Raw genomic sequence first — 14,817 nt, forward strand, 5'->3', positions numbered from 1 at the left:
ATTACTAAGGATACTTTTTAAGGCATCTTTCAACTTTAAACATTAGTACTGCTAGCTTTTTTGACTGATTTGAAACCAATAACTAAAATTTAAAAGCCTGGTTTACACTTCTGCGTTAAATCTAGGCCGTAGCATACGCTGTGGCTTCACTTAGCCTGACTTGCTCAACATTTCTGGTATCGCTGCTATTTTCTCAATTCTGCAGAAGAGAGAAGGCTAGAAATAAGTAATGCAGTATCATCAACTGCTGCTCAATATTTATCAGCTCCAGCTCCGACATACGTAACATGCAAAGGTTTCTGTTGCCATGGTTCCCTGTACACAAACAAGCAGAGAATGAGGCGGAAACTGGGATGTAACTAGCATAGAAATTGCAGTGCCAACTAGTAAGGCGGAGTACACAGAATTATCAACGCACAAGTATCGGCCATTACGACATAGATTCAACGCAGAAGTATAAATCAGGCTTTAAAGCGTAACTTTCAGCCATTGCGATTTGCGTGCATTGATCTTGGGATATGTTGCACCACAAAGGATGCATCTTCAGTGAAAAGTAGGACGCACATTGGAAGGAGCCTCGACGCGCTGCTGTGACGCGATCAGTCTTCATATGCGCCCTTCGAAGGACCCTGATCCTGAATTAGGACACATGCAGCTTTTGTGTTATCAATTCTCACGTTTGACAGATTTTCTGCCTCTGTTTTTTTTTTTTTTACAGTACAGGAAAAATTTAAATTTGATGTAAATTTGTGTTTTTGTCAGTTTTGTTCTATTTTATTTGACCACATTTACATCCTGTTTGTAGTAAGACACACTATGTTTGTTTTGGAAGGAGTATAACGTATCCCCTCTAATCCAGGGAAGCTCTCCCAGTAAAGCACAGGAAATGGCAGAGGAAAGAGAATCTGCTTTCTCTGCAGTGAAGAATTTAGAGACTTAAATTGCAGACTTAAAAATACTTTTATTTCTCCCTTCTTCTTCTTCTTCTCTTTTTTTTGCCACTTTCGACACATTATTTCTGTAATCTCCTCGTAACCCCCCCCCTGTGCTACAGCTGAATATCTGAGCAGTGGAAATGTATGCTCTACAAATGGTGTGTTTGATGTTGTGTTCTGCTGGATGGCAATATCTGATACCTGCCAGCCTTGTCCTGTGGAGTTTCTTCTGCTACATGTGAAAGCACTCTGAATATCTATACTAGGTGGTACACTACCTTCTCTTTATTCTCTAAATCAACTATTTTTTAAATAAAGGAAAGAGTGTCACAAAATCCCACGGCACCGTACGCTCATTGCCTTTCATGTTTAATGACTGGATGCTCCTGATGTATTCCCTTTTCATGTCACTGTCAATTATATTGGCAGCATTTAAACACTGTTTGATGCTGAATTTTTTTAGGGGGGTTGGAAGGCAGGACTTGGAATGAAGATGAAGAGGAGCGGTGTCACTGCAGATCCCAAGGTGTACTGTTTGAGAGAAAGTGGCACTGCCGCCTTAAAAATGGTCTGTTTTTTTTTTTTAAATAAAATAATAAAACCTGAGGGAGCGTCGTCCTTCAGATGCTGAGATGAGCTAATGGTAGAAAGGAAGCCAAGCTGAGGGGTTTTTAAAGAACAAAAGGGAGCTGATGAAAGTGGAAACAAACGCCAATTTGTCTGGTTGTTCGGCAGCACAGCGAGAGCAGCAGAGTATTTTTGTACCGAGTTTTATCCCCTTTTGAAACCTAATTGTTATCTGGCCCTTGTGTGTTAGCGAGTGGAGTTTATTGTGCCATTCCATCCTGGCTTTTTGTTTCGCATCACTGTTCCTTCTATGCAAAAAATAATTACCTAAATAAAGCCTTTGTAAAGACTATTTTGTATAAGTAACATGTCCTGAAATAAAGTGAACAGAAACAACATTGGATACCTTTTTTTCCCCCACTAATTGTTTTCTCAGCATTTCAAATTTGTCCCCAATCATCCCCAGCAGAACTCATTTCATCGACCTGAACACGGAGGGGTTTTTTATTTGATGAGGATGTTCAGTTTGTCCTCACACAGCATTACTCGGCTCATAAATCTGCAGTGAAGGTGACAGGCAGGTTGGTTTGTGCTGCTATCTGTTCCCAATCTGTCGTGTTTCCCCGAGTGAACTCGCCCATCTTTTTACCGCATGGCGGTCGGGATATTTGGGTTTTGCTGTGCTGTGTTTGCGTGTGACATCAAAAGAGTAACACTAAGACTGATGCAGGCTCACTGTACATTATACTGTTTGCTCGTCTTCTTTGCTCGTTCTTTTGAATCTCCTCCTTCATGAGTTTAGATTCTCATTGTTTCTAAAAATGCAGAAACAGTCTCTTACATTTTATTTTTGGATGTATGTAAAGGGTGGCTTTCTTTAAGGTAAAGTTTTGGCTTTATGGGAAGTTAACTTGTTTTAATTTCAACTTTATTGTCCCAAAGGAGAAGTTTGTTTAGGAGCAGGTGAAAACAGGAAACATATAGAAAACTATCAGACTCAGACATTAGAAACATCATCAAAACATCAAATACCTAAATAAAGTAACAACAGGAAACCGAGATAACCTTCCTTCAAACCATCATAAAGGACGGAGTCACAATCAGGACAGAAATAAAGCGCCAGCACCAGCCGGCAAACAAACAAACAAACAAAAGATGTTTGCAAGGTTAGCTTTGTATATAAAAAAAAAACTCTAAACAAAGGGAACTACTTCCTCAGCTCAGATTTAAAACAACAAATTCTGCATACAAATGAAAACTAAAGTCACATTGTGATTTAATGGGGTTATTTGCCGGACTATTTCTCAGCTGGGTGTAGTTAAACATTCAACACTTTGGTTGTTTTTGGCTATGTCAGCCAGTCGATGGGAACAGCTTGATGTTTTCATGCAGACATGAGGGCGTCAATGCTGATTTAAAATGGAATCAAATATTTTCTGTAAAATTTGCTTATTCTTTTTTTTTTCATCTAAAAAGTGGTCTGCCTCATATTTATCGGTGTCACAGTAGTATGAAATGCTGAGAGATTAATGTTTTTATCTATCTAAAGCCATGAAAGGCACTGTCATGACTGCAATTTCTGCCACCATCATCACCTTATGCACGTGACCTGATGCAATTGAAGACTGCCCCCCCTAGTCATCGTGTATTGACACATAGTGTGGTGGGATATACTGCATAGCAACACGGAACAAAATGGCTCCACCATCAGGTCATAACCCTGCATTTAAAGGTCACATATTATGCAAAATCCACTTCACCATGTTTGTCTAACACTAATATGTGTCTCTAGTCTGTCTACAAACCCCCCAATCATGAGAAAAGTCCATCCTCTCCGTCTTCTGTCTGCTCCACTTTTCAGAAAATGTGTGCTCAAACAGGCCGTTTGGAGATTTTCCCTTCATGACATCACAAAGGGCAGTAACCCCTCCCCCAGGTGGGTGACACTCCCACAGCTAGGTGTTTGTTCTGCCCTCTGAGTTTGCCTGCTCACCATAAACAATAGGACATGGAGCGAGAAAGACCGAGACACCCAAGCCCTTCCAGAGAGGGGGCGTGGTCAGACACAGCTCATTTACATATTTAAAGGTACAGACACAGAAACAGCCTGTTCTGAGCAGGGCTGAAATGGAGGGGTTTATAGACATGATCAAATACAGGATCAGAGTGGATTTAAAACAAGAAACTTCACACACATGTTTTGAGGAGCTCTGAGACTTATTTAAACTGGTTGAAGAGGAGGAGAATATGTGACCTTTAAAAAATCAAAGGTATACTGAAAAGTAAAACTTATGGAGACATTTGAAAGAGTGAAAAAGTTTAAAAACAACTTGTTATTAGGAAACCAAATAAAGTATTTCCTCTAGCAAGGAGAGTTGGGAATACATTTCTGCCAGTGGGATTCAGTCAGTACATTTCTGCAGAAGTTAAAAGAGAGCTGGTAGTAATATGTTTGATGAACTCAACAGTCATGTGATCTTTTTAAACTGCACTCTGTCCCTCAGATAATCCCCGTCTGGTCAGTCTGACAGACGATCCACTCTGCCAGATGATTTATCAATCGAGCCGCACATCTCAATCTCATTTCAGGAAAGGTGGAATGGCACGTTTGATTCTTGATTTATTTGAGTGGCGTTATGGTGAAGTTCAGCAAACCGCTTTAAAGCACAAATAGGAAAAACACAGCAACAAAACTGCATAATGTTGTTAAACTATTATATTGTCATGCTCTCGGAGATGTAATTATCCTGTCTCTGTCCATTGTTTTTCCTTACAGGAGGACAACTGTCTCTACAGCTTTCATTTATACACAGGAACAAAAGTCCTTCATGAGCAATAAACTTTAAATCAATTTGAAGTTTGCATGAAGGCCCATGATTCAGGGTCACCAACTTGGCTGACGATACTCAGAAGCTTGTAGGCCTTTCGGCTGCAGTCAGCTGCAGATCTTTTCTGTGTAATCTGACCTGCCTGCCTGCATAGACAGTTCTGGGTCCTACCAGCATGGTGGGGCAACGTCACAGCCTCATTACCCCTTTTTTAGCCAGCCTCACACCCTGCAAACCGCACACGACCCCCCTCCATTCCAGGCTCACATGGCGGCTCAGTATCAGCGGGGTGGGGCTGGATGTACAAACGTGTTCTAGTATCGGGACTGTAAAAACCACAACAATGGACAGGAAACAGAATCTGAACCGAGCTGAGACGTTCTCCTTTGTCAACCCTTGGATCAGATATTTCCTCTTCTTCTTCAGCTTCTTATTTTGGGTGAGTAGTAGAGATGTTCTTTGTGTAGCTCAGAGAAGCACTGACAAAAACACAGCTGTTATGTAGTCTTTCTGAGCGTACAAATCTATCAGTGTGTTGAAGCTTTCTAAAAAGATAAAAGAAGTCAGATGCTGGAAAAGAGAGGGCACAAAAAGAGATTTTAAATAATATATGAAGGGATATAACACAGATAGTATCCGGAGCAGCCCCCCTGCTGCGACTATTTTAAGTTTACTACAGTTATATATAGACACTAACCATTGCTCATATATCACTGTAGCAAATGTGGAGTGGCGAGGTCTTATAACATCAAAAAGTGCACTGACTCATACTTAACCATGAAACCTCTGGCAACTAAGCATCATTGGGAGTCTGAATCTGAACATTTCTGTAGGCTATATTTTCAGTCAAGAAAGCAGTCGTTAAACATTTCGTGGGCTGCATTGTTTCACAACAGGGCTGCACATATTTTGGAGTCCATGAGTTACAAACGAGGGATACTTGACTCACATACAGTATATGGAAAATCCAGTGTTTACATGGACGGGACGGCCGGCTTCTCCCCTTGTATAAAAGCTGTTTTCGTCAAGGACTAGAGAGAAGAAGAACACACTCACTGATTATTTGGCTCATGTAAGCGTTTTTAGATCATGGTCATTCTGTGTCAACTTATAATCAAGCTACAAGCTAACTGAAGAGCGCTAACATTAGCATGCTAACCCAACACTGCAGTCCACAGGCAATTGCAGCTCGATCCAAGGATAATTTTGTCCACTGCTAAACTTGCTAAATTACTCCACGCGAGGAGAGGGGTTGGAGGTGTGTCGCTGGAGGAGAGCGGAGGCTTCAGTATGGAGGAGGTGTGGCCAAACACAAGTTTGTTTTGGCTCAAGGGCGACATCTACTGGATCAAAAAATTGCACATTCTTCCTTTAAAGGCTGTCCAAGGATAAAAATGTTTTGATTGCTATTAATGGCTGAATTTCAAAATATGTATCACCATTAATATCATGTTTGAAATTCCATAATTTTGAATTAAAAAAAAAAATGTAGTTAGGCTTTTATTTTGTATTTTTGTACTCTCTTAAGGGTACTTTACTTCTTGTTTGGATGCAAACCTGCTTTTATTTTGAAGAAAATAATGAACCTCCTGTGGATTTCATGTTACAACATGAACTTAACAGTGGACAAAGGAACTTGTTACTAACTGAAAAGCAAATAAAAACAGCTAAAGAGGACGGTAAAAGAGCTAAATGTTTGATGTCACATGGTGAATATATTCTGCCTCTTCATCTGAGCTGTTTGACAGTTTTTGGTTAGTGAAATGAGACCTTCAAAGGCGCAGAGGTGTACTTTCTTTCCATCACTGCGACTACAGGGAGACACTGCAGGGGCCTATCTATGGTGCGCCTAAAGGGACAGAATAGCACGCGATTAATGCGTTTGAAAACCTGAAGTAGCCTAATGATATCATCTCTATTTGTAAAGTATCACTGTTTCTGTAGTCTAGTTTTAAAGGTAGAATGTGCAACATTTTACACATAAATACAGCAGAAATCAAGACTATCCTCTGTAAATGTCTCTCTGAGTCATGACTTAATGACAAGCGTGAGTCCCGCTGGCTGTATTGTTGTCGGAGCCGTGTTTACGGGACGGCCTTGAGTGTAAAGCTGTTAGTCAAGGACTAGAGAAAAGAAGAACATACTCCCTGCTTGTCACCTAAGTATCTTTAGATCACGGTCATTCGCTGTTAATTAATGTGCAATATGAAGCTATGAGTTAACCAATGTTTGCTAACATTAGCATGCTAACACAACAATGCAGGACAAAGGCAATTGCAGCTCGAGCAAATGACAATTAATTTGCCGCTTGCGCTTGGAGGTGTGATGCTGGAGGAGGGCGGAGGATTCAGTATGGAGGAGGTGGAGCAAAACAGAAGTTTGTTTTGGTTTCATGCTGGTGCTCAAGGGCGACATCTACTGGATCAAAAGTAAAGACAGGGACAGGGATTACAAATGATCCATGACTAGTCACCTGTATTCACTTTACATGAGAAGCAATGTTCATTGCACAAGTCCCTGTTAAATAACAAAATAATTAGCATAATGTACATATTAATGAAAGAGATGGCTAAAGTTATGGGTATTTGGTTAAAATGAATTGCCAATAAGAGATGAATAAATAAAAGTGAGCGCATAAATGTGATGAGATAAAAGTTTGAATTAAGCCAAACGTAATGGATAAATGCTAAAAAAAAATAAAGACTTGGATCATACTAGTCGCTCTTACATGCAGTATAGCAAAAGGAAATAAAGGGATATAGATAGAAATATGAATCAAATAATAAATAAAGTAATAAGTACCTAAAGCGCAAACTATCAAAGAAATAAGCTGTGTAGAAAAAGCGCAGTCTTAAAGAATTAAAACAACAAAAGAGACATTGCACATGCAGAGTATTGAACAGGCTCAATGAAAACGATCCAGTAAAGCACAGGTGTGTTATTGAACACATTGTTGACCTGTGTTACGATGTTTAATCTTAAACAACTTCCTTTTTAAAGGAACTCAGATGCACATTTTTGGACAGTGATGTAAAGAGGGTTCATCTGACGGAGCTGTGGGGGGTTCACTGATTTCAAAATAATTGAAACAACAGACATTGAAAGGGAGTTATGTCTTTTTATACCCTCTTTTTATTGCCCTGCTTACTTTAGAGACAGGACACAAATGTGTCTGTTAGAGAAGTAATAAGGTCTATAGGAGACATGACGAAACCAATAACTCGTCCATACACAGATGCACAAAGACGGGGAAAGTCTCTGTCTGACTCCCTCACTCTCCTGCACATCACTACTGGAAAAACAGGGATCACATCAGAGCTTTACAGAGACACTTCACCTCCATGACATCTGTGTTCATCCAATCCTATACAAACACAGCAGGGGGGGGGGGGCAAACACTGTACCACACACTCTCTGTGTTTAGGGCCAATCAGCAATAACCTCAGCCCCGGCAGCCTCGCCCGTGTTGACTTTGTTTATCAGACGCGAGCTCAGAAGTGAACACTGCAGCCCTAATCCATCAGGCCATTGTCCCCGCGTCCCCATGGCTCAGTTCAGCTGGCTTTCACCTCGGCGCACAATCCTCCGGGAGAAGCCTGATTCATCCCTTTGAAAAGCCTGAAAACAGAACGGGAGTATATTCGCTGCATGTGTGTCTGTTTGTGTGTGTGTGCCTCCTGTTGCACATGCACACTGTCACTCTATTCACTAAAGCACACACACACACACACACACACACACACACACACACACACACACACACACACACACACACAGACACACACACACACACACACACACACACACACTGGCAGAGTTGCAGGTAAACACAACAGAGAATATCCTTAAAAATACAGAATTACTAACAGCTTTCGAAAATCTTTAAAAGAAAGTGCATCTTAAAGAAATTCTCGGCATCAGCGCCTCTTGTGTTCTGTCAGCTTTTGTCTTGTCCAGGCCAATTATTGATTCAAAAAATGAGAGGGAGATAAAAACTACTATTTACTTCTCTGGAGCACACAAAACAATTGGGTTAGATGTGAAAGCTGCCGAATAAAAAACAACACCTCTCTCACATCAAATGATGCTGCAGAACATGCATGCTGTTGACCTCCAGAGATCCAACACAGAAATAAAACAAAGCCATCTTCATGCAGAGCGAACAAAAGGCATTCTGTGCACAAGCATGACACACACACAATTAGCAATCAGGAGACTATCTGTGAATCTGGAGGCTGGAAATGAAAGCCAGGCCGCGCAGATTGTTATTCAAGGTGAGAAAAACAATCACGGAAAGCAAGGAAATTAGTGTTGACAGTGCAATCAACAGGACGCTCTAATTCCACCTATTTGCCTGCCCTCCTGGCTGTTTTATTATGTAGCTTCTGTCAGACTGAACTCCCATCCTCAGCAGCTTTACAACACGTCCTCCAGCGACACGCACACACACACACCCACGCACAAACACACACACACACACACACGCACAAACATACACACACACACACACGTCGTTTTCTGTGTCTGAGTGTCGTCACTGTTTGGAGAGATTATTAAATGAGGGATTCTTGCCTTCACATCCTCTGCATGCACAGTGTGGGCTGCCAACGCCTCTTTTGTGTTCGATATTTTACACAGTCAGAGGTTCTTTTTTTACGCCGCTGTGATGTTTTGGTACTTTTTATTTTAAGAAAAGCAGAGAGCAGGTCTAAGACAAATGTGCTTCCTTGCCGTTTCACTCTCTGTGTTGCCATTACTGCTCTTTTATGGGTCTTTAAAACACGGCTTGAGAACGCTAGGTTGGATAATTACCTTTATTTTATAGTCAAGGTCAAGTTCTACATCACAGAAATGTTCAGAAATACTCAAGAGAGCTGTGAATTCTAAAAACTCGTTTTAGAGAATACAGGTGGACCGACTTTGTCTGAAAGAAATCTGATGTGACTAAAGCTGAGAGCTTTTTTTATATGTGCTGCTGACATCCATCTGTGAGTTTGTTTTTAAAAACATCAACTGGCTCTGTTGCCAAGGCTACAGGCTCTGAACATACTGAGCACCTAAGGATAACGCTAATTAATTTCATCACACCTGTCCTGTTTGAGAGGGTTTCAACACGCAGCCATGCTAAGAAAAATGTACAAACTTTGCAACACGTTTTCACACCTTGAAGCAAGAAATAAACAAAGATTTTAACATCAACGACTGGGGCATTTTCAAGCTTTTGCATCAGCCGATTAAGACAAAAAAAAAGCCTGTGAATGTTCTCCTTGATCCTGAATTCTTAGCCAATTTCAGAGGAATAGATATACATTTTGGAAATGATGTTTGTTCCCTTGTTAAGAGTCAAAGATTGATTCCACTTGACGTGTCTAAACTCTAATTGTGAAGCTAAAAACAGGAGCTTAAGTAAGATAAAAGGTGCAGGGGGAAGCTGGTATCCAATTAGCGCGCAGATTTGAACAGATTAGCGTTTGTTTAGCGTAAAGAAATACGACTAAACTCTAACCCTAACCCTATTGAGCTTAAGAGGTGCTGGAATAGCATTTTTGACTTTGGACAGGTTTGCAATTACCCCCGACCTCCTTCGGCTAAACAAATCTAACCATGTTGTTATAGACATGAGGTTGCATTGAGTCCTCTAATCTAAAGCTCTGCAAGGTGCATTTCAAAAAAGTGCAAAACCAGGCATTAAACCATGTCAAACCATCACCAAAGCATGTTTGGTCCTCCATCAGAGTTGTAGCTCAGTTGGCGCCCCATGTCCAGAGGACACAGTCCACAACACTCTGGTCGCAGGTTTGACACCCTATCTGGACAAAAGCGCCATTGGTCCAGAAGCAGACCTCAGCTCATGCTTTGAGTGTGGGCTCGTGCTCGCATGGGGTAGAGAACGAGCAGGGAGACAGAGAGGTGTGATTGGTTCATCAGATTGGTACCTCGTGGCAGACATTGGTCGAAGTTTTTACAGACTTACAAACTGATACAGATGACTGATTTTCTTCGTTCCTTATTCAGAGCACGAGTTATTAATCTCTGTCAGGACATAAAGACAATGTCAACCAACATCATAAAAAGTGTATCTGGAGAAAATAACCAACCCTGCCTTTAAATTAAAAAGTACTTTCTAATGTGTGTGAGAAAGTGATTTACGAGATGATTTGGGCCAACACTGCAACAAAATTAAATCTAAGCAAGTATATTTGTCAAATACTGTTTTTGTGGGGGGGGGCTTTTTGCCTTTATTAGATAGAACAGTTTAAGAGAGACAGGAAATGTTGGGAGGAGAGCGTGGTGGATGACATGCAGCAAAGGGCAGAGGTCAGATGTGTACCCATGGGCGCTGCCATGAGGACTACAGCCTCCATACATGGGGCAGGCGACATAACGGCTAGGCTATTTGCGCCTAGACCTCACGAGTCCAGATAAAAATCAATATTTCAAGATATCGAAAGCTACAAATAAGGCATGTTCTACCTAATTAATGTAGGTACATCTCAGTTGAAGATGTTCAAAGACTACAGCTTCTCCCAATGGCAGATTTTTACCGCCCTTACTGTTTGCTTTTTATATCTCGAAATAAGACGTCTATCTGGATTTGTCAGGTAAATCTGCAGCGTAAAAGTGTGATGAAATATTTTTGAAAACTACCCTTCGTTAGATTTGACTTTTTGTAGAATAGTCAGGAGTGTTGTTTGCACCAACTGTTTATGAGGTGATTAAATAGTCAAATCGATGTTTTTTAAGGGTTACATTTGAATATATGTTTCATTTTAATGTCTCGTTTTTTGCTTGATGATGTTCTTAATGCTCTGCCTCTGCACGTGTTTAAAGCACTTTGTAGTTTGGACTCTGTGTGAATCGTGTTTTTAAATAAGCTCGCCTTGTTGTGGTTTAACTGTGTCTAATTTCCTCCTTTAACAGGTTTTCTCTTTGTTAATCGTCGCGATGGGGGTGTATGCAAAGGTCCAGAAGGCTACAGGTAAATGCACAGAACGGTTTCAACATCTGAGAATGCATCAAGACATTTTCTCTTTTCAGACTACCAATCATCCATTTCTCCCTGTAAAAAAACTATAGAGAGAGTGAACTCCTCACAAACAGTTTGAGGTCTTTCAGGCTGTTCCACTGGCCTCGTTTAGCGTCTCACCTGATCAGCTTGTCATGCTTTGTAGGTTGACAACTTTTTGCTTTATCCTTATTTAACCCAGGCCAGCATTTTCAGGTTTAATTTGTAATATAGTGTGGATGGATTAAAAAGGGGATTAACCTGGGCTCATCCCACTGATTACGCTCTTGTATCCTGTCTGATCCGCAAAGGGTCATCGATATTTAGGAGAATAAAGGCAGCCGCTGTGGAAAAGCAAAAACAGGGCGAGGGAGGGGAAATGAGTTTGAATCAAGGTTAGACAGGAGGGCAGAAAAAATAATGAAAATAATGACAGGGAGGAGATGAGATAAAGGTAGAATAGAGGAGGACAGATGTCTAAACAGGCTTGCTGTGTCCCTGTTTCTGTGCCAGACACGGTGCGGGACACGTTCCTGATCGACCCGGCTGTCATCCTAATTGTGGTGGGGGTGGTCATGTTCTTCATCACTTTCTGTGGCTGCATCGGAGCCCTCCGAGAGAACATTCGCCTCCTCAAGACAGTAATAGACACAACAGACACATTACTAACGCTGGCACTGTGTTTGCTTACGACACGGTAGCTCGAATTACAAAAGACAAAGTTTTACATCTCATGTGATGACAAATCTGACTGTCATGACTCTGTCTTCGTCAGACGATGTTTTAACATTCTGATATCTCTCGCTCTAGTTCTCCTTCAGCCTGACATTGGTCTTCCTCACCCAGCTGGCCATAGCCATTCTGGGTTTCTTCTACTCGGATCAGGTACGTGTTTCTGTACTGACATTGCTGCTCACAGGATGATTTATCATTTAATAGAAAGTCACTGTAAAGGTCACATTTGGTCTGCAGCTCTCTTCCACAGTGACACCTACTTCCACCATGCTTGTTCCCTTAGCTCCATTGATTTAGTGTACTTTCTTTCAGCTTTTGGACATTCTGTGCATTTGTAAACGACAGTGTATAAAAGTTAATAAGGCATTGAATCCACAGAAGGGTCCAGTGAGCTCGCAGGGGGAATGTGTTGTCATTGTGTGAGCCAAACAGCACACTCAGCAAGCAGCACATACACACACACACACACACACACACACACACACACACACACACACACACACACACTGGCACAACAGGGTTTGTGTCGCTGCCTGTTAGCCGTGAAAATGTCTCAGGAAAAGAAAAGAAAACATCCTAATGTTCGCCCAAGAATGCAAAGGCTTAAAGCAGGGGTGGGCAAACTTTTTGACTCGCGGGCCACAATGGGTTCTAAAATTTGACAGAGGGGCCGGGCCAGGAACAGATGGATGGAGTGTTTGTGTGAACTAATATAAATGACATGTAAAAGCCATTACATGAAAGGATTTGGCCTTTAACAGGTTGCAAAGCATGAATATGCAAGGCTCATTGTACAAATTGATTTCCAAATGCATTCATTTAATTAAATTAAATTTGAATAAACACAGTAGAGAAACTCACGTTCAGTTTCAGTGGGAACAGTGTTGTTGATCTCCCTTTTTTGCCAGTGCATTAAAGTCTGGAGTTAGTTTTGTAGTGGTAATTCTCAGGATAGATCCGAGGTGTTGGTCAGTTAACTTGGATCTGTGAGGGGCTTTGTTGATGTTCATGACGCTGAATGTCTGCTCACATACGTAGGTATATCGCTTAGCTCAGGAAATTTGTCGGATTTCCCCATTAACTCCAAAAATGTGTTGATTATTTTACAGGGGAAAACGAACAAGGTTTAATTATAATAAAATTTTATTTAATAATAATATAATTTGGACAAGTTCGGCGGGCCGGATTAAAAAGCCCAACGGGCCGTATATGGCCCACGGGCCGTAGTTTGCCCATGCCTGGCTTAAAGGGATAGTTTAGTAAGGTTACATGACTTGCCAACAGAGTGAATTACCTGCAGTACAGCGGTCAGCACGACGGGGACCAGGAAGCTAAGCTTTGCACCGCTACAGACAGGGTTTATAGCAAAACATACTCAAGCCACAAAACACTCAGCTTAGGAGAACACTTTATTTTGGGATTTCGCCATCAGATAGATATTTTTCCATGCGTGGCCCTGTATTCTTTCACACGCTGAACGCAGTATTAAAGACGCAGTTCCACTAATCTGGTTAAGAAATGTAAGACGAAGAGAGAATTTAAAATGTAAAGACTAGAGCACACGCCCCATGTATTGAGGCTTGGGTATTGAGTCTTCCAAGCGGGTGGCCCAGGTTCCAATCCGGCCTTTGGCTCCTTTCCAGCATGTCATTCCCTACTCTCTCTCTCCCTGATCTCTGACTCTATCCACTGTCCTATCTCTCCATTTAAAGGCACAAAAATCCCAAATATAAATCTTTTTTTTTATATAATGTAAAGACACCATCTTGTCTGACTTTGACTAACCATCTTCACTGTTGCTTAATATGCACTCAGTGTTTTATGTAAACTTCTCCTAAACATGCTGTTTTCTGAGTTACCATGCTTCTTGCAGTTATTAGGGTTGTGCAGCATTTGTGTCCGCTGAATCTCTGCAAACGAGTCAAAAGACGCCGTCTAATTCACAAAACAAATGCAAAGGGTTAAATGCACCCCTTACTGCCCTGCAGAGCAAACAGCATCTCTGTGATCTGGTGCTTTTAGAGCACATTTCTACGAGCCATCATGCTGTCATTTGAGGAGAAACTCCCCCCTTTCTAAGCAAATCAACTTCATTTGAAAGAAACATCTAATTCCCAAACAAGAGCCACTCACAGAGTGATAAATAACGTCTGCTGAGAGTTGGTGGTAACTGCACCACAGTATTTATGAGATGTCATGTGCAGACCTTCCATTGACAATAAAAAAAATATATATATATATTCAATTTCAAAAGATTGAAAAAATTCAAAATATTTTTGAATTAGTACATACTTCAGGATCTACTCCAGTCATCTGTGAGACTGGCTGAATTTCTTGCTGCTCCATTTGGCATTCTACTGAGTTAAAGAGTGAGCCTTAGCACTTAGGTGTGATTGATTAGCCAAAAGAAAAAAAAAGATTTTTGGAAGTTATGAATGTATTTAAAATCTCAGAAGATAAGACAAAAATATATTTTTTCCCACCTCTATCTGGCCTTAAAGTAAACTTGAAAACGTTTCCCCATCTCTCCTACCTCATCATCTCTTCGTGGATAAAGTTGTGCTCCATCAGCATGAGAGTGCAGCTCTGTGTAGACTAATTGTGCAGATTGCTTCTCTCCACATTCAGGTGCAAAACAAGAACATACTGCATGGAGCAGGACGACTTTCTGGGTGTGTTTAAGCCTGAATATCATTAGCGCTGTAGGCTTTGTGTGTTAGATCTTGAGACGGAGCAGGGAGCTGAA

General features: G+C 41.1%; 1 protein-coding gene across 4 annotated transcripts in view; it reads left to right on the forward strand.

The window, feature by feature from the left end:
- LOC132973325 (tetraspanin-9-like) overlaps positions 1–14,817 on the forward strand; it is a 235,233-nt gene that overhangs the window by 210,513 nt on the left and 9,903 nt on the right. For all 4 annotated transcript variants that reach the window (XM_061036748.1, XM_061036747.1, XM_061036746.1 and 1 more), the window contains 3 exons: positions 11,252–11,309; positions 11,850–11,977; positions 12,147–12,221. In XM_061036748.1, coding sequence (XP_060892731.1) covers positions 11,252–11,309; positions 11,850–11,977; positions 12,147–12,221 — 261 coding nt within the window. The remainder of the gene's footprint in view (positions 1–11,251; positions 11,310–11,849; positions 11,978–12,146; positions 12,222–14,817) is intronic.

This window comes from Labrus mixtus, chromosome 4 (assembly GCF_963584025.1).
Source record: "Labrus mixtus chromosome 4, fLabMix1.1, whole genome shotgun sequence".
Lineage (NCBI taxonomy): Eukaryota > Metazoa > Chordata > Actinopteri > Labriformes > Labridae > Labrus > Labrus mixtus.